At 42.8% G+C, this 20,113-nt stretch overlaps 1 protein-coding gene across 2 annotated transcripts in view; it reads left to right on the forward strand.

The window, feature by feature from the left end:
* LIPA (lipase A, lysosomal acid type) overlaps positions 1–15,564 on the forward strand; it is a 41,916-nt gene extending 26,352 nt beyond the window's left edge. Inside the window, exons 6-10 of one of the 2 annotated variants that reach the window (XM_018041263.1) lie at positions 1,053–1,189; positions 3,266–3,412; positions 4,294–4,365; positions 13,152–13,223; positions 14,081–15,564. In XM_018041263.1, the coding sequence (XP_017896752.1) occupies positions 1,053–1,189; positions 3,266–3,412; positions 4,294–4,365; positions 13,152–13,223; positions 14,081–14,314 (662 nt within the window). In that variant the 3' untranslated portion in view covers positions 14,315–15,564. The remainder of the gene's footprint in view (positions 1–1,052; positions 1,190–3,265; positions 3,413–4,293; positions 4,366–13,151; positions 13,224–14,080) is intronic. The other variant, XM_018041264.1, reaches the window with a different exon arrangement.

A 20,113-nucleotide genomic window follows, 5' to 3' on the forward strand; every position in this document is an offset into this window, starting at 1 on the left:
GGGAAACATCTCCTGGTTCTAGCAACTTGGATTTCTTCCAGTGTATATCTAGATTGAAAATCGAAACAAGCGGTTAACAAGTACTTGAGTTACTAATGTAATCAAATTCAGTGTGTGCACACGTAGGTGTTCTGTGTGTGCATGTGTGCTCAGTTGTGTCCAAATCTTAGCAACCCCATGGACTGTAAGCCCTCCAGGCTCCTCTGACTGTGGAATTTTCCAGGCTAGGATACTGGAGTTAGTAGGTAGCTATTCTGTTCTCCAGGGGATCTACCCAGTCCAGGGATCAAACCCATGTCTCTGGAGTCTCTTGCGTTGGCAGGCAGATTCTTTACTACTGTGCCACCTGGGAAGCTACATAGACATTCAGAGGCCCTCATTTCTAGAGTTTTGCTTCCTGGCATTGTTTGCATAGATAATCAACAAGGACCTACTGTATAGTGCAGGGAACTATACTCAATATCTAGTGAAAGTGAAAGCCACTCAGTCATGTCCAACTCTTTGCGACCCCATGGGACCACACAGTCCAAGGAATTCTCCAGGCCAGAATACTGGAGTGGGTAGCCGTTCCCTTCTCCAGGGTATCTTCCCAGCCCAGGGATCAAATCCAGGTGTCCCACATTGCAGGCAGATTCTTTACCAGCTGAGCCACCAGGGAAGCCCAAGGATACTGGAGTGGGCAGCCTATCCCTTCTCCAGCAGATCTTCCCGACCCAGGAATTGAACTGGGGTCTCCTGCATTTCAGGAGGATTCTTTACCAGCTGAGCTACCAGGGAAGCCCAATGTGGGAGACCTGGGTTTGGTCCCTGAGTTGGGAAGATCCCCGGAGACGGGATTGGCTATCCACTCCAGTATTCTGGCCTGGAGAATTCCATGGACTGTATAGTCCGTGAGGTCACAAAGGGTCGGGCACAACTGAACCTGAACGACTTTCACGATTATTTGCATCATTCTCAAGTTGCCACTAGAGGGCAACATGCACACCCACTCTTGCCTTTTCAGAGGGAAGTCTGGAAGATGGAATTCTGTTCTTTTCCTTTTGTTCTCACAGGTTTTATAGCATTTTCACGGATCCCCGAGCTGGCCAAAAAGATTAAAATGTTTTTTGCCCTGGCTCCTGTGGCTTCAACTGAGTTCATGACTAGTCCTCTACTTAAATTAGCACGAGTTCCAGAACTTTTTCTCAAGGTATTTGGACCCGCCCCACCCCCACTCCCTTCCTTCACAGATTTCCTTTGGTGCTGAAGAATTGGCTTTTAGTGGAAGAATGTGCCTTCCTCCCCGACCAGTGGAGTAGCGGCTTTCCTTCTTTCCATGATTTTTCTTCCCTGCTTCACCCCTGCTTTCAGATCCTGGGGAGTCAGGGAAGGTATCCTTAACTCTACACTGGAGCCTCCTGTTCTCATGGTTAATAAATCAATGAAGCACCCCACCTGCTAAGAAAGAGCACAAGGAAGACCAGGAGAAAGGCAGCTTAAACCTCCTTGAAGTTGCCCTTTATTCCATAGGATGGGCCTGTGCGTAGAGGAATAGGCAGGAGATGGGAGATGGGAGCTTCCATGTGCCTGACCTTGGCCACACTGATGGTGATCTAAAGACACAGTTACTATTATTTTTTATTATATGACCCCTACGCACGGGCTGATAATGTCATCAGTGATCAATGTGGGAAGCCCCTAAGCTATACTCAAGGAGGCAGTAATTTTTATGAGAAGTTGAGAACCAGCTGAGGCCAGAGGCACTATCTGTGTTCTGGACACGATAACATTTATACACACACATTTGAAACCCCATACAGGAATATACACTTAATGTATACATATCTCTTGGCCATTTAAGAAATATGTTCACGGGACATACAGACCCTTTTCTGACCTCAGAATCCAGATTCTCTGTACCAGTGGTCAGACAGGCAGATAAGATATGGGCGCCTCTAACCAGATTTATTTTAAATACCTTGGATAATAGAAGCTTCAGTTTTCATTATAAACAATTAGAGATTACAAACAAAGTACCTTTAACTACCAAGGCTTCTCCTAGTACTTTCCTCATGGTTTTCAGTTTGGAGTCTTTTCTATGGACCTTGTGGGTGAATTTGCATACCTGTATAGGTCCAGAGAGAAACATTTTTTAATGTAGACAGTATCCAGCTGTGTAACTTGAGTACCTTGATAAAGACCCTGTTTCCAAATATATCACATAGTGAGATAAAAGGAATGTCTTTTGGGGAAGGGACACAATTCAACCCATAAAACTGCCTTTGTAAGCATTTTAAGTTTTCATTCTGCTTATCCTTCTGGATAGGCATAGCAAAAGTGTAAATTATAAGAAGATAATTTGAGTTCACTATAAGGAAGATCTTTTTCCTGTTTCATGATATGTACATATGTGAAGATCTGCCTGCAAGGCATGGTGATTACCCCAGAAATACTTGAGCACAGGTCCAGGGGCCATTGATCAGGCCTGGTGTGCACAAGGAGTCAGCAAACATTTTCTGTAAATATTTTTGGCTTTATGGGTCGTATCATTGCCCTTGCAACCACCGAACTCTGCCATTATCACGTGAAGACAGCAAGGGACAGTGTGTAAAGAGATAAGCCCAGCTGTGTTCTAATAAAGCTTTGTAAAAACGGCATGCTGACAGAGGAGGCATGGGGCTGTATTGCTTAATGGGTACAGAGTTTCAGTCTGAGACGCTGAAAGAGTTCTGAAGACCAGTAGATAGTGGTGATGGTCACACAACAATGTGAATGTACTAATGCTCAACTGAACACTGAAAAATGGTTCAAATGGTAAATTTTATATCGAGTATTAAAAGGCCCCAAAAAGGACTGGGCAGGATTTGGTGCACTTGCCAGTGGAATTTGATTAGACGTATGTGTTCTAAGGAAACACATTGCTGACCAATTACAGTTTCAACTCTTTCTCAGAAGTCACTAGCCATCTATCAATGTCAGATGAAACCTTTTGGGGATGACGCTGGGATGAGGGATCATTCAGGCCCTTTCCCACTGTAAAAGCCTTCTGTGGACCTATTTGATATGCTGTCTTCATTTTTGCATTTGAGACTTTAACATCTGTAACATCCGCTGTTGCCTTAGTAAGCGTATCACACAGGAATCCTGGTTTGAATGATGACTGGTTGCCCTTTCTCATCTGAGTCCCTCTGTGGAGATAGGTGGCATGTGTCTGTCTGCTTGTGAGGCGGGACATGGAGGCCAGCACCTCGTAATGAAATGCTGAGAGAGTCTTTTTATTTTGTAGGATTTATTTGGGACCAAAGAATTTTTGCCACAGAATGCATTTTTGAAGTGGCTGAGTACACATATTTGCACTCATGTCATTCTGAAGGAGCTTTGCGGAAATATCTTTTTTGTGCTGTGTGGATTTAATGAGAGAAATTTGAATATGGTATGTATGTTTACAATAACACTTGCTTTAAACTTTCAGTGATTTTATTTTATCTGTGAATATGTGTCTTTGTGTTGGAGGATGTGGGAGAGGCAGGAGTGACCTCAGTAGATCTCTCAAGAATCTCATTTCAGAGGCACAAGAATCCGCCTTGGCAGGTGCCTGAAGCACCATCTGTGGCTAGCCTCTGGCCAGCGCTTTGTCGGTTTCCTACATTGCACTTCTGTGAAAACTATGCAATGAGGAGATTGCTCATCATTTAAATTCTGGTATTTATATTTTTTAAGGAATTTTTTCTTTAAAATAAATAGACCCATTTAGCTGTGTTTAAATTTTGGAATGTCCGCTGATACACAAACACCCATTTATATACATTTACTAATTTATTTTATAAACTGTAAACCCTTGGCCAGCAATGTGCTGATGTATTGTAATTACAAATTACATTTGTAATTTATTGTGTTATCGTTTGAAAATAAGTTTTAAAATTCTGAAGTGAAGGCTGTAGGAAATTTTTAAGGGATGTTGATTTTTCTTGTTTCTGATGAATGAAAAAGCAGGGTGTGATTGTCATAGAAAACTTTGGAAATTCAGAAAAACATGCAGAAGAAAATAGAAATGACCAGTAATCTCAGCTGGTAAGCCCCACAGTTGTAATGTTGCTGTATTTCTTGTGTGTGTGTGTGTGTGTGTGTGTGGTTGTGCATATTTTTATAGGATGTATTAATATTTGTGGTCAAAGAATCTTTTCCGGCTCTCAGTCTCATGTATTTGAGGTTATGGCTCTGTGGTCTTCAATGCTTCCCAGTGTAAACTGTGTTTAGTATCGACGCCTCCTTGATGCTAGTTTCATTCTTTATTTCCACGTATTTATTTTGCAGTCTAGAGTGGCCGTGTACGCAGCACACAATCCTGCCGGAACTTCTGTGCAAAACATGATGCACTGGGCCCAGGTAGGCATTTCAGGAGCGTGCTGGGAGCGTGTAGAAAATCAGCATTGGGAAGTTCTGTGCATTCCAGGAAACAGAAAGTCTGCTCACACATCTGGGCTGCCTTCCTTCCAGTGTCCTGGGCTCTTGTCTCTGTGTTAGCGTGGTCCGTGTTATCCTTCCTTGGGCAGACTGCGTTATGTGCAGATTCACCAAACAGCCACCGAGGGCTTCCCTGGTGGCTCAGTGGTAAAGAATCCGCCTGCTGTTGCAGGAGACACAGGTTCGATCCCTGAGTTGGGAACATCCCCTGGAGGAGGGCATGGCAACCCACTTCAGTATTCTTGCCTGGAGGATGCCCATGGACAGAGAAGCCTGGTGGGCTACAGCCCACAGGGTCACAGAGAGTCAGACACGACTGTGCAGCTAAGCACACGGAGCATTTCAGCATTAACCCGAGAACACGGTTTACCTGAAACATCAGTGGATGAGCAGCTAAATCAATCACGGATATAAATGAGAGTACTGAGTTTTAATATAGACTTTTGATTGTATGATCACATATCACAAAAATATGCATGTTTATTCTAGAAAATGTATAAATTACATATGGCTGTAATAATAAGGCTTCTCATATCATTCTGTAATCCCCCACACAGAAAATGTTACGCAGGGATATGAAATGTCTCTGCATTGGACAGTTTCTGGCTGCCTGTCATTTCAAAGTAGTAGGTAAAGATATAGATAGAAATCATAATTATAGAAATAGATTGATTTATTTTCTTCTTACTCTTATATTTGATTTCTTTTTTTCCCACCTGACAATATGTCAAGGATTTATTTCTACCTTGGGGCGTGTTTTTTCCCCCATGTACAATTGTACAATTCCCCACCCCCCCAGATTCTTTTTAAATATGAAATAACTCACCATTTAAATACCAAACCAAGATGCAGGGGGTGTCTTGGATAGCAGTTTCCAAACATCTGGCAGTCACTGCCTCCATCAGAATCATGTGAGTTGCCTTTAAAAATACACTTTAAAATAAAATACTGTTTTTAAAAAGTAAGGGGGAGTAGGTTTGCCATAGCGCTAGTGGATTAACTGGGTTTACCAGGTGGCTCAGTGGTAAAGAATCCACCTGCCAATGTGGGAGATGCAGGTTCGATGCCTGGGTTGAGAAGATCCCCTGGAGAAATGAATGGCAACCCACTGCAGTATTCTTGCCTGGAGAATGCCATGGACAGAGGAGCCTGGCAGGCCACAGTGCATGGGGTCGCCAAGAGTCGGACACGACTAACCACACTTGCATACTGGATTAACTACAATCCAGGCTTTTGGACTTGCACACATGTCACATCCTAGCAAGGTAATGCTCAAAATTCTTCAAGCTAGGCTTCATTAGTACATGAACCAAGAACTTCCAGATGTACAAGCTGGATTTAGAAAAGGCAGAAGAACCAGAGATCAAATTGCTAGCATCCCCTGGATCATAAAAAAAGGAAGGGAATTCCAGAAAAGCATCTACTTCTACTTCATTGACTGCACTAAAGTGACTGTACACTGTGTGACTGTGTGAATCACAATAAACTGTGGAAAATTCTTCAAGAGATGGGAACACCAGACCACCTTAACTGCCTCCTGAGAAACCTGTACACAGGTCAAGAAGCAACAGTTAGAATCGGACATGGAACAACAGACTGGTTGCAAATTGGGAAAGGAGTACGATAAGGCTGTATATTGTCACCCTGCTTATTTAACTTATATGCAGAGTGCATCATGCGAAATGCCAGATTGGATGAATCACAAGCTGAAATCAAGATTGCTGGGAGAAATATCAACAACCTCAGATATGCAGATGATACCAATCTAATGGCAGAAAGTGAAGAAGGAACTAAAGAGCCACTTGATGAAGGTGAAAGAAGAGAGTGAAAAAGCCGGCTTAAAACTCAACTTTCAAAAAATTAAGATCCTGGCATCCAGTCCCATCACTTCATGGCAAACAGATAGGGAAAAAATGGAAACAGTGGCAGATTTTACTTTCTTGGGCTCCAGAGTCACTGTGGATGGTGACTACAGCTGCAAAATTAAGAGATGCTTGCTCCTTAGAAAAAAAGCTATGACTAACCTAGACAGCATATTAAAAAGCAGAGACATCACTTTGCTAACAATGGTCCATCTAGTCAAAGCTATGATTTTTCCAGTAATCGTGTACAGATGTGAGAGTTGGATCATAAAGAAGGCTGACTGCCAAAGAATTGATGCTTTGAACTGTGGTGCTGGAGAAGACTCTGTAAGTCCCTTGGACAGTGAGAAGATCAAGCCAGTCTATTGTAAAGAAAATCAACCCTGAATATTCATTGGAAGGACTAATGCTGAAGCTCCAATACTTTGGCCATCTGATGTGAAGAGCCAGTTCATTGAAAAAGACTCTGATGCTGGGAAAGATTGAGGGCAGGAGGAGAAGTGGCCAACAGAGGATAAAATGGTTGGATGGCATCACCAATTCAGTGGACTTGAGCTTGAACAAAGTCCAAGAGATAGTGAAGGACAGGGAAGCCTGACATGCTGCTCTCCATGCAGTTGCAAAGAGTTGGACCTGACTTACTGACGGAACAGCAACAAAAACAATGCTTTAAAACACAAAGACTCCTGTGTCCCATCCCTAGAGATTCCAATTCATTCAGACTGGAGAGCTTAAACTTTTGTTTTTTAAGAACAACCTTATTGAGGTATAAGTGACATACAGTATTTAAAGTGTACAGTGTAGTCTGTTTTGCCATATATGCCTACAGATATATCACCACAGTCAAGACAATAAACATATCTCTCACCCCCAGAGGCCCCTGTTAACACCCACTCCTGGAGCCTACTCAAACCCATGTCCATTGAGTCGGTGATGCCATCCAACCATCTCATCCTCTGTCGTCCCCTTCTCCTCCTGCCCTCAATCTTTCCCAGCATCAGGGTCTTTTCCAATGAGTCAGGTCTTCGCATCAGGTGGTCAAAGTATTGGAGTTTCAGCTTGTGCATCAGTCCTTCCAATGAATATTCAGGGTTGATTTCCTTTAGGATGGACTGCTTTTGGTGCCGAGTGGTGAGAATTTAAATATTGATTAAAAATTCTGCCCGTTAGATTCTACTATTCAACAGGATTTGGGACCCATTGCTTCAGGACATTACTGGCACGTTCCTGTCCCAGGAACCCTGGCTGTTGGGAGTGCCGTGGACCATCTCCCCCTAGGCTTGTCCCTACGAACCAGGCAGGATGGGGTGTGAGGCTTTTAGCACCATAGTGACTGTGAGGCCCAGTGCCAAGCTTCAGTGACTCAGTGTCAGAGCCTGGCTTAGAAGAGAGGCATCTGCAAGGCAGGGAGCTCGTGACAGGCGGAAGAGCACACACTTACCTCTAAAGTAATGTCCTAAAACCTTCAAAAGTCATCAAATGTTCACTGCTAAGTATCCATTCAGGCCCCTGCTTTTCTCCTCAACCACGTCTGTTTAGTCGGTGGTTTTCTTTGTATACCCTGCCATCAGCGTATGCTGATCTGCGTGAGCATTTTTACCCTCAACCCTAATGGACATTGTTCCGGAAGGTCCAGTTTCTGTCATCTCAGAGGTCAGTGCTCCCTTGTGCAGAGGATGACTGAGCTGAGCTCAAAGCATATGCTGAGCCGTCCAGGCACTGTACCCTTGTGCCTTAGCACAGCACAGGTGACCCCCAGCCCTGGCTTCTCAGAGTCCCTGGGAGTGTGGCGGCCAAGGCTGTCGGATTCCCCCGTTCCCCCCGCCCTCCCCACCCCCCATGTTGGCATTCCTTCATCCTTTCACGCTGCACGCTTCCCCTGTCCTCTGGGTTTGCCTGGAGCTCTTGGATGGGCCGTAAGCCAGGCTCCTGCTCTGGTCTAGCCCTTTTCTCAAACAGCTGGTGGGAGTCAGAAGCTGCTGGCTGTGGACAAGAGCAGCACTCTCAGGCCGGGGGGTGACCCCGTGGTTTCAGGTCCTAGGTGCATTGGAGTGTGCCCCAGGAGTCTTTCTGAAGTCCAGATCCCCTGCAGAAGGTAGCCCTACCCTTTTGCTCTTCTGCTGCCTGTGTCATCCCTTTGTCAAGAAGATAGTTGCCTTTTTTGGCCCTTAAAGGCCATTGTATTCATAGTGCCTTTTGAAATGAATCTTTTGTTTAAGTAATTAGTATTTGGTTCTCAGTAATTGTAAACATAGTTCTTTCCTGGATTTTTAAATTTAGCTTAAAATCTTACCCTCTTGTATAAGCCTCATGTGTTTCAGATTTCTTCCAGAATCTCTAATCTCCTTGGTGGCTGTGCCCAGAGCCCAGGTCCTTTGAAGAAGGCAGGTCCTAACGTATCTTTTCAGTGCTGTTCAGAATTACTTGTGTGTGTATTAGTTGCTGAGCAGTCCAACTCTTTGGGACCCAATGGGCTGTAGCCCACCAGGCGCCTCTGTCCATGGCATTATCCAGGCCAGAATACTGGAGTGGGTAGCCTTTCCCTCCTTCAGGGGATCTTTCTGACCCAGGGATTGAACCCAGGTCTCTTGCATTGCAGGTAGATTCTTTACCATCTGAGCACCCTGGCTCAGATTTACTTAGGGCACCCTAAGATAACTTGGATCTATCCAAGACTTGTTGGAAATCAGAATTCCTGAGGGTATGGCCCTGGGATCCGCTTTTTAATAAGTACCTTGTAAGATCTGATGTTCTCTATTGTTTGAAACCTGCTGCTTAAGAAATATACATTAGTTAGGCTCTTCAAAACACTGTAAGAGACATTTAGTAATTTTTTATTACATATATTGTTCATTATGAAAATTTCAAAAATATGTGAGTACTAAGAAGAAAATATATCACCTGTGTTTCTACCACCAATGATAACTACTACTAGTATTTGGGTATTATTCAGTTCAGTTCAGTCGCTCAGTCGTGTCTGACTCTTTGCGACCCCATGAGTCACGGCATGCCAGGCCTCCCTGTCCATCACCAACTCCCAGAGTTCACTCAGACTCACGTCCATTGAGTCAGTGAGGCCATCCAGCCATCTCATCCTCTGTTGCCCCTTTCTCCTCCTGCCCCTAATCCCTCCCAGCATCAGAGTCTTTTCCAATGAGTCAACTCTTCGCATGAGGTGGCCAAAGTACTGGAGCTTCAGCTTTAGCATCATTCCTTCCAAAGAAATCCCAGGGCTGATCTCCTTCAGAATGGACTGGTTGGATCTCCTTGCAGTCCAAGGGACTCTCAAGAGTCTTCTCCAACACCACAGTTCAAAAGCATCCATTCTTCGGTGCTCAGCCTTCTTCACAGTCCAACTCTTACATCCATACATGACCACTGGAAAAACCATAGACTTCACTGGATAGACCTTTGTTGGCAAAGTAATGTCTCTGCTTTTGAATATGCTGTGTAGGTTGGTCATAACTTTCTTTCCAAGGAGTAAGCGTCTTTTAATTTCATGGCTGCAATCGCCATCTGCATTGATTTTGGAGCCCCCCCCCCGCCTCAAAAAAAGAGTCTGACACTGTTTCCACTGTTTCCCCATCTATTTCCCATGAAGTGATGGGGAGGTATAATTTTCCCTTTACCCTCTTAGGGTTTCTGCCTGGGACTGCTATGGGACAGATTAACCGCAGTAAAGCATATGGATTTTTTTCTGTTTTCATGGGAGCCCTCACAAGAAAAATGAAGACCCAAAGAAGTAACTCTGCTGAAGTGCTAATATACTAGGTCGAACAAAGAGTAGCAGTTGTGGAAAAAAAATATCTGAGGAGGCTTACAGGATATGGGAGTTATTTTTACAAGGTCTGTTTGTGCGGATTCCCACAGCCTCCTCTCTCAGGCTCTGGTGTGTGTGCTTCTTCCCCCTAATATAGGGAGGGCTTCTTTCACATGCAAGTTTTGTTGTCTCCTTTTAGAAAGAAAAGGGAAGGTCAGTGTCCTCCGTGCATCTGCTCTTTCTCAAGCGTCTTTAATGCCAAATGATCGTTATGCCAAAGCAGCATGTTTTGAGTTGGCATGTCCTGAACTCTTCAGTGTAATCTGATAATTTTTTGGTATAGTTGTTTCCATTACAAAAGAAGAATTATGCAACGTGCACTTTTTAATTATTTTATTTTTATTGAATTAAGTAGCATTGTATTTCTTAGGTACAGGCTAAGTTGCTGTATCAGAGACTCTAAAATACAGCATCTAGAGAGTTTTCTTCCTCCAAGTCCAGTCCAGACATCAGTGGCACGTGATTGTGGAGTGGGGGGAATGACTGCTCCAGGAAGTCCTGCAGGGACCCAGTGCCCCCTGCAGTGTAGCTCACCATCTCCGGGGCACCGGCCTCTTCTGTCTGGTTGAAACTGGGTCACGTTCATGGCAGTTTCAGCCCACAGGAAGGAAGCCCATGAGGGATATCGTTCCTTCTCTGGCAGCTAGGTGCTTAGCAAAAATCCTACATATTTTATTACTGAAAGGAAGAAGGCAAGAATGGGTCCTGGGGGGACAAACAACAGTCTGTGCCATAGTCAAAAATACTTTTACAGGTCAGTAATTACACTTAGAAATATTTGTAACTGAGAACAGCTTTTTATTGCTTGAATTTATTATCATTTTTATTATTACAATGATAGTGTTTTGGGGGCAATAAAACATCCTAGGATAAGTATTCTTGAATTAGAGATCTGTTCTTACCTTAGGGAGATGAGTTTCTTAGGATATGGTCTTAGTAGAATTAATGATCAGAGGATAAGTATATCTTTAAGACTTATTGATATGTATGGTACTTTAGAAAGGTTGACTCTAAGTATAACCATAGTGCATGTTCAATTTTATTTTCTGACTTTTCTCCACTTAATATTGTTTATAAACAGTTTTTTCTTTCTATTTTATTATATATATATTCACAACAGTGGCATACTGTGTGTATATTGTAATATGGTATATTTAACTAAGTATCTGTCATTGAATGTTAGCTTATTAACAGATTTTTGTTGCTATAAATAATCTTCTTCACATTTCCCATCCTCTGAAATGCCCTTTCAAGACATATGTGAGAAAGGGACAAGCTGATGTCTGTCTCCAGGGGCTGAAAACGTGCAGTCATATGTTTTCGCTGACCATTAGAGTTGGGGGACAGATGCAGTAACAGGTGCTGTAATTTCATAGCTTATTCTGCTTGTTGAATGTGCTTCGGATATTAATATCTGTCATTTGTGATGACGAAAGCCGAGGCTAAATATTTCCCCAGCAGTACCTCATCTCACATTGTTTTCTGTTGCGTGAAACAGTAGAATTTTATGCAGTTGATAAGAGCTAAAAGCTTCTCCTGGGGTTTCCCTGGTGGCTCAGACGGTGAAGAACCTGCCTGTAATGCAACAGACCCAGGTTCAGTTCCTAGGTCAGGAAGATACCCTGCAGAAGGGAATGGCTACCCACTCCAGTATTCTCATAAATCAAAAGCAGTTTGGCAAAAATGTCTAGATTTTTTCCATTCACTAGGCACCACCCTCTGGCCAAAACATGAACAGTTTTCAATTCATTCAGTTCACCCATTTTGAATTTGTTTCTCCACATATTTTTAATTGGGGGGTATAGAGGAAGTATGAATTAGCATTATTTCAAAATTTATGAATAAGTGACTATTAATATTTTCATATCATGCTATTCAAAATAAGCATACATTTAAATTTCATATACAACATCATTTCATGGCTCCAGTATCCTCAAGTGGTTAGAAATGTTCTGGTGTGCAGTACAGTTTGGTGATTATATTGGTACTGGTACTCAAGAAAAATACTAAATAAAATTATTAAAATGTTAAGTAATATAACTAATCAAATAGAATGGATATAGGAAATATGATGGAGATTATAATTATATATAAATATATTAACATATATTAATATATGTTAACATATATGAACATATATTAAGTATATAGTGTTAATATTAGGCTATATATGCTTGCTAATACAATTAATATATTTACATACTAATATAAATATATTTACCCATATACTGCTAAGTCGTTTCAGTCGTGTCTGACTCTGTGTGACCCCATAGATGGCAGCCCACCAGGCTTCTCCATCCCTGGGATTCTCCAGGCAAGAACACTGGAGTGGGTTGCCATTTCCTTCTCCAATGCATGAAAGTGAAAAGTGAAAGTGAAATCACTCAGTTGTGTCTGACTCTTAGTGACCCTATGGACTGCAGCCTACCAGGCTCCTCCATCTATGGGATTTTCCAGGCAAGAGTACTGGAGTGGGGTGCCATTGCCTTCTTCAATTACCCATATAAATATACATTAATCATGTATAAATGTATATTAATCTATATATTATTTGTAATATGTTTTCCTTTACCAAGTAAGATAGTTAACTCTTTAGAAAAGTTTACGATTCAAATTTCAGTAAGAACATCATCATAAAGTTTATCCAGTGGATGCACTGTTGATCAGTATCGTTTATAGCGCACAGGTGTAGCTGCTTTATTCTGTCATGTAATAGCTACTTTCTAATCATACAGTGTGAAATTGAGTCATTTAGGAATGGCGAGAAAAATAATGTCATTTTATTTTAAATCAGTTTGGAAATGAAGAGTGAACCTGGGTTTCAGTATAAACTTGGGAGTTGGTGATTTACAGGGAAGCCTGGCATGCTGCAGTCCATGGGGTCACAGAGTCAGATACGACTGAGCCACTGAACTGAACTAATAAATTTGGTATCTGGGGAGGTGGCTAACTCTTGCAACCTATGATGTTAAATCAAATTTCTGTGTTAGATAACTCTCGCCCGCCCCCAATTATCTTCTATCTAGGTTGTTAAATTGCACAAGTTTCAAGCCTTTGACTGGGGAAGCAGTGCCAAGAATTATTTTCATTACAACCAGGTAAAGTCTTCGAAGTTTTTAGAATTTAAATGGGCCCTGAAAACTCATCAAAGAAGCCAGCCTGAGTTATGAGAATTCTGGCTGGGCTCAGGTGCTGGGGAAGTGTCCAGGAGGGTTGACTAGGTAGCCTTTGTTTTGCCCTAGTCAATTCTAGAACAGCCTAAGCTTCCTGGTTCATTCTTTGGACATTGTCCTTTCTCTGGCCCTGTATGTGCAACTGTCTTTCTCATATGTCATAGATAGTGATCAGGCACAGATATTAGAGTCAGACAAATCTAGGACTGTTAGCTGGTGGCTGGTGGTGGTGGGGGTATTTGGCCAAATTACATTGCCTAAACCTTTTCTTCCATAGACAAATAAATTGACCTTTTTCTGAGTGCTAAGCAGTCTAAAGTGTGAGGCCCTCTGCCCATGTTTTCCTTACTTAATTCTCAGAATATCCGTGTGACATAGATGTCATTATTATTATTAAAGTGGGAGACACTGAGACTTAGAGAATTTCTATGACTGTGGCACACCCCAGAGGGAGGAGAGGTTTGACTTCAAATCCTTCCCAGCCACTTGGTTTGGTTTTGAGGCTTGGCATCAACCACCTGGGAGAATGATGCCTTCCTGTCAGGGATGTTCCCAGCACAGGGTAACAATTCGCTAGCCAGCAGTCATGATGGTGTTCTTTTCTTCTGGGTTAGTCTTCTTTTTTGTTCTGGCAGTTCGCCAGTTAAAAAGTAACCTGAGAGCAGGTTTCAAAATGTCGTCTTTCATTCTTGGATCAGATTTTCTAGGCGGTGGTTTCAGGGCATTGCATTTTTGTCAATGAAAACGACAGAGACAGAGCTGCCTGGGGGTTTTCATTACAGAGTTCCCCTCCCGTTTACAATGTGCGGGACATGCTGGTGCCGACTGCTGTCTGGAGCGGAGGTCGGGACTGGCTCGCGGACGACAAGGACGTCGCCCTCCTGCAGATGCAGATCTCCAACCTGGTGTACCACAAGCGCATTCCTGAGTGGGAGCATCTGGACTTCATCTGGGGCTTGGACGCCCCGTGGAGGCTCTATAATGAAATTATAAAGCTGATGAGGAAGTACCAGTGAACAGCAGACTGGAGCCATTTACTGTCAAGTCGTGCTGAATGTGTTTGCCTAATTTCTCTGAAATAATCGTTTTCCTTTCCCAGGCCTTTTATATTTTTATCACCAAGGAAATTATGCTGTTGAAGATGCCTGATTCTCTCCAGTTAGGATCAGAAATGCTTTGCTTTTTTTCATTTAATCATGGCCGAATACAAAGCTGGTACCTCAACCAGTCTTTAAAATGACACTGACTCATAAATGATCATGACCATTCCATTTATCCTTACTACTTAGAATATACTATATTGCCTTTTTACTCTCAACACAGGACACATTGACACATGATGAATAAGATGCCTTGTTCATCAGTAAATAATCTGACACAGACTTGAAAGAAGCTCAGTGTATAAGTACCCACTGCTTGCCTTAAAGGGCTCTCGGTCGAATGGCCTTGTATTTAGAGATCTAAGTGACACCTCCTCATGTTCTCATGTAGTAGGTACAAAATCAACTTCAGTGACACCTCAGCAGTGCTGGTTATAATGATCCTATGATGAATTTTATCAAGCCTAATTGTGAGAGCACAATATTTAAATTGCTCAGACTAAGGGAAATAATTTTCTGGAGGCTTCAAAAATAAATGACATTCATAAAAAAAAAAAACACATTCATCAACAACAACCACCACTATACTTCAAGTAACTTGACTGATTGATAGAGTCAACCACTGATATGCGTGAACTCTTCATTTGTGTGACAGGCCATAAATCCACTTGTTTCAGAAGAAACGTCCTGTGAAGACACGCTAGCACTATTTTTCCTGAAATTGCAGGGTTCACTTCCCTAGCTGCTGGAGCCTGGCGATGGCATGTGTAGAGCAGTAGCCCTGACGCCACTCAGGTGGAGCGCCCTACTTCATTTTCACACAAAAGAAATGTGAATATGAACTTGGTTGTTTTCAGATCAAAGCTCAGGGATTGTTTGTTAGTTTGTTTTCTTTTGTATGTGTTCAGATCTTTAATACTCCTGATTTGTATCCCTATGTCAGGACACCCACATTCACCTGCTTTTCTTGCAGCCCTGTTTCCTTACAGTGCTGTCGGACGAACAGTGACAGTTGCTCTGGTTTTCTGATGGAGCTGCTTTGCGATAATAAACAATACTTGGTATTGGTTAATCTGTGCAGACAACATAAGACTGCTTTATAACATTCAAGTGATCTTATTTAAACTTGTCAATAAAACTCAGCCTCCCAGGCCTGAAGCATTGTGTGCGGGTGTGAGTCCGCCTTTATTTAATTCTGGACTTCCTTCTTTCAGCAGGACTTATGATTTCTTTCTTGTCTTTCCCCCCGCTCCTCCTTACTCCTTGTAAACCTCATTAATACTGCCCGTGAACCTTTGGTCCTCTCCCATAGGGAGAAGAGTGGTCTTAAATCTAAGGAGCGGGGGGATGGTTTGGGAATCTTCAGGGTCTGCTGAGCGAGGCTGTGAGTGGAGACTAAACCCTGATTAACCCTGTCTGCAGGTAGTGGCTGCAGACGGGACCCTAGATTCAAGCTCTGTCCATCAACCTCTCTCCTTAAACAAATGAAGCAACTGAAGCTAGCAGAGGCAACGTCACAGGGCTCCCAAAACATAGATTTGGGGGTCTAATGTGATCTCTCCCACTGCTCTGTGAGCTTTAAGATCTATCTTACTCACCTTTGCATACCTAGAATCTAACACAAAGCCTGGAATATTAGTGAGTCAATAAGTATATATGGATGGTAGAATGTGTGAAAAATGGCAGACTTTGTCATTGAGCTGAATGAAATTAGAGGCACAAGTAACGCCTGGGAGAGTCTGAAGTGGGATCTGATTTTTCACGGCAACTACAGTAACATTGTACAGAAAAGAGTAAAACTGTGCTAGATGTGAAGGATAGCTGACCCCGGGGGGATGACGCTCTTCCTGCCGGCCTTATGTTCCCCTAAGGAAAGAACACTTCTTTGACCAAGGCAGGTACAAGATCCTTAAGTATCGGGCCAGAAATAGCATGACTATTTTTGTTGTTTCCCACCAGTAGTGAGAGAGAGCTGGCCAGAGGATGGCTTCTGGGTTTTAGGTGACTTGGTTTCCCTCCTTTGGTTGCTATCATGGAGTCTCCCTCAGATGCCCCGGTGAACTTGTAGGGAGTAAATCTTCCACTCCCTAGAATCTGGGAGTGAATGAACAGGGCCTAAGTTCTATAGAGTCCACCTTTTATCGTTTTGCTCTTCACCTTGCCAAAGTTTTTTTGGGGATTTTTCATCAGTACATGGGCCAAGCCAGAAGTGGAGATGTTGCCTCGTGGTTCTTACTACAGCTGAGTTACACCAGGGTCGCTAACCCCCCAGGCCACAGACCAGTACCAACCATGGCCTGTTAGGAACCTGGCCACACAGCAGAGGTGAGCATCGGTGAGGGAGCCGAAGCCTCATCTGTAATTATAGCTGTTTCCCACCACTTGCATTGCTGGCTGAGCTCCGCCTCCTGTCAAAGCTCCAAGGGGGACTATGAGCTGTGCAGGCGAGTGATCTAGGTTGCGTCACTCCTTATGAGAATCTGATGCCCGCTGCTGATCTGAGGTGGAGCCGAGGCGGTGATGCTAATGCTGGAGGGGGCGGCTGCCACTATCTCCCATCACCCCCAGACTGGACTGTCTAATTGCAGGAAAACAAGTCCAGGGCTCCCACTTATTCTGTGTTACGGAGAGTTGTATATTTTATTATATATCACAATGTAATAATACTAGAAATAAAATGCACAATAAATGAAAGGTGTTTGAATCATCTCGAAACCACCCCTCCCACCCCCACCCCCAGTCTATGGAAAAAATGATCTTCCATAAAACCAGTCCCCAGTGCCAGAAAGGTTGGGGGCCACGGTGCCTTTGCCTTTGTTGTCGGCCTCTTCCTCCTGATGTGGTCATGTAGGCTCTTATATCCTTACAGCCCCACTGTATTCAGGTAGCTTTGTTTCACCGTTGGCTGAGAGTACAGAACAAGGCTGGACTTTGTGCCTTGAGAAGTCCTGTAATAGGTTGGGAGGAGTTCTGACTCTGTTGTTTTCCACTGTGTTTGATACATATTCTTTTGAACAGAACGCAAAGATCTCTAGAGACCTCTAGGGCAAGGAGAAGACTAGTTCATATTCTGTCAGCTTGGAACTCCAAGATCTTGTGTGTGCTTGGGCAAATCCCATGAGCATATGCATGAAGTCACAATTGAGAATGAAGTCATTTTTTTTTCATTCACCATAAGGGGGCACTCTTGGCTTTGCTTCCTCACCTTTTCTGCGCTATACGGAGAACTTTGCGGATTTAGGAGCCAGTTGTTAATTTGACTGGTCAGACCAACCATTTCTATCCAAGATTACAACTAACTCTTGCCTAATGCATAATATATGAAAAAAGTTCTCAAAGAATAACTGAGGCCCAAATGGGACATAAAAATGAAAACTTGCCTAATAATTAAGAGTGGTCAGAGACTCAGACAGGAGGGAGGAAGTGGGGAAGGTTTGAATGGAGGCTTCACACTTAATAAGACTGTTGACATTATCTTCAAGCAATGATTATTTTGTGTTTGTGGGTATGAAAGGTGTTAACTTGTTAAATGTAAACATTTAAAATACCCTATAATTGTAACTCATTTTTTTTAAATATATGGAGAGATTTTCAAAATGTGACCCCTGAAAGACATCAGGTTATAATAATACTGATTTTTAAGAAGTTTGTTAGTGATTCATTCAAGAGTATTTATTGAATATTTATTGTACTGTGCAAGTTTCAAGGTCTGTTTCAAACTAAGCAAGTAAAAGTCTTTCTCTCTCAACTTGTTTTAATAGTATGACAACAAATACTGTGTATTTTTACCCTGTGCCTTCCTGGGTTTTGAAGCCTTTTCATAAGGCAATGGCACCCCACTCCAGTACTCTTGCCTGGAAAATCCCATGGATGGAGGAGCCTGGTAGGCTGCAGTCCATGGGGGCGCCAAGAGTTGGGCTCGACTGGGCGACTTCACTTTCACTTTTCAGTTTCATGCATTGGAGGAGGAAATGGCAAACCACTACAGTGTTCTTGCCTGGAGAATCCCAGGGATGGGGGAGCCTGGTGGGAGACTGTCTATGGGGTAGCAAAGAGTCGGACACGACTGAAGCGACTTAGCAGCAGCAGCAGAAGATTTTGATCTTTACAACAACCCATTTGATGGAAAGGAGATGGTTTTATATGCTTTTATATTTCAAGCAGGTCGATGAGAATTCCAACAATCTCAGTAGAAGCACTCATTTACACATGACACAGATGGATTGAAATATAAAGTGTTTAAAACTAAATACGCATTAGCATCTATGTCAAATAGGGCGTCAAGGGATCTCTTAGGGGAGTTAACACTGCTCCCCTCCCCCGGGCCATGTCCATCATCAGCATACCCGACTGTTTGGGTGCTGGTAATTAAACTGTTTGGTTTATGGAGTCTTTTGTAAACTGCCCTATAAATGCATCTTCCATGTCCCACTCCAAAGCTGAACTCCTCCTGTAGAGGTGTCAGTCTTGAAATTGACACTGATGGGGTTCTGCTCTCAGTTTGGCTGTAACCTCCTATTAAACCCTAGCTAGTCTTGACTTTTCTGAGACTGAGTCTTCATTTTTAAATGCTGCTGCTGCTGCTGCTAAGTCACTTCAGTCGTGTCCGACTCTGTGCGACCCCGTAGACGGCAGCCCACCAGGCTCTGCCGTCTCTGAGATTCTCCAGGCAAGAACACTGGAGTGAGTTGCCATTTCCTTCTCCAATGCATGAAAGTGAAGTCGCTCAGTTGTGTCCGACTCGTAGCGACCCCATGGACTGCAGCCTACCAGCTCCTCCGTCCGTGGGATTTTCCAGGCAGGAGTACTGGAGTGGGTTGCCATTGTCTTCTCCACAATGAGGGGTTAGATTTTGATCTTTATCTTCCCCTTCTATAAATTTTATGGATTATGGCTATAAGATGTTACAACATGTCTCATCTCTGATATCTAAGAATAATCATTTCAGTTGCATAGTTGCCAAGACAGTCTTACCTAATTTTGGAAAGAAAAAAAATCATAAAGGTGACTCATAAAAAGAAACTGTGTCATTGGGAAAAGTTTTTCCAATTACATGTTCTATATTTTCTGTGAGATGGTGCTTTACACAGTCTTGTGGTGAGTTGGTACCAAACAGCTTTAAGACTGTGTTAAATATGTATACACCTAGTGGGTGTATGCTCAGCAAAGTGATTTGATCTCTAGGATAGCTAGGGAAGAAAGAATTCCTATCCCCCAATGCTGTCAGAAAGACCACGTCAAGATAAAAATACACAGGAAATCAAAACTAACTACAGAAGCAGAAGAAGTAATGTGGCCAAAATCTTAATACCATCAGACATCAGGAAATACGTCTTTCCATGGAAACCCATCCCAGTAAGTAAGTAGACCTAAATGACGTCAACAAGTGCCCCGGAAAAAAATGATTCCTTTTTAATGTATTGGCTTTATTCCTTAAAGCCAATACATTCTAAAATGAGCATTGAGCCCACAAATATCTTTTGAACCTCATTACGTGCAAGGTATAATGCTTGACATTGTGGAAAAAACATCCTAGGAGATGGACTCTGTGCCCTAAAAAGACTTATTCATCTAGCAGGTAATTAACATTTTGTGTAAATTTGAAGTGTTTAAAGGTACATGTTTAGGAAAGGTACATGCCAATTTAGGAAATGGCACTGCAATGGCAACCCACTCCAGTACTCTTGCCTGGAAAATCCCATGGGCGGAGGAGCC

This window comes from Capra hircus, chromosome 26 (genome assembly GCF_001704415.2).
Source record: "Capra hircus breed San Clemente chromosome 26, ASM170441v1, whole genome shotgun sequence".
Classification (NCBI taxonomy): Eukaryota; Metazoa; Chordata; class Mammalia; order Artiodactyla; family Bovidae; genus Capra; species Capra hircus.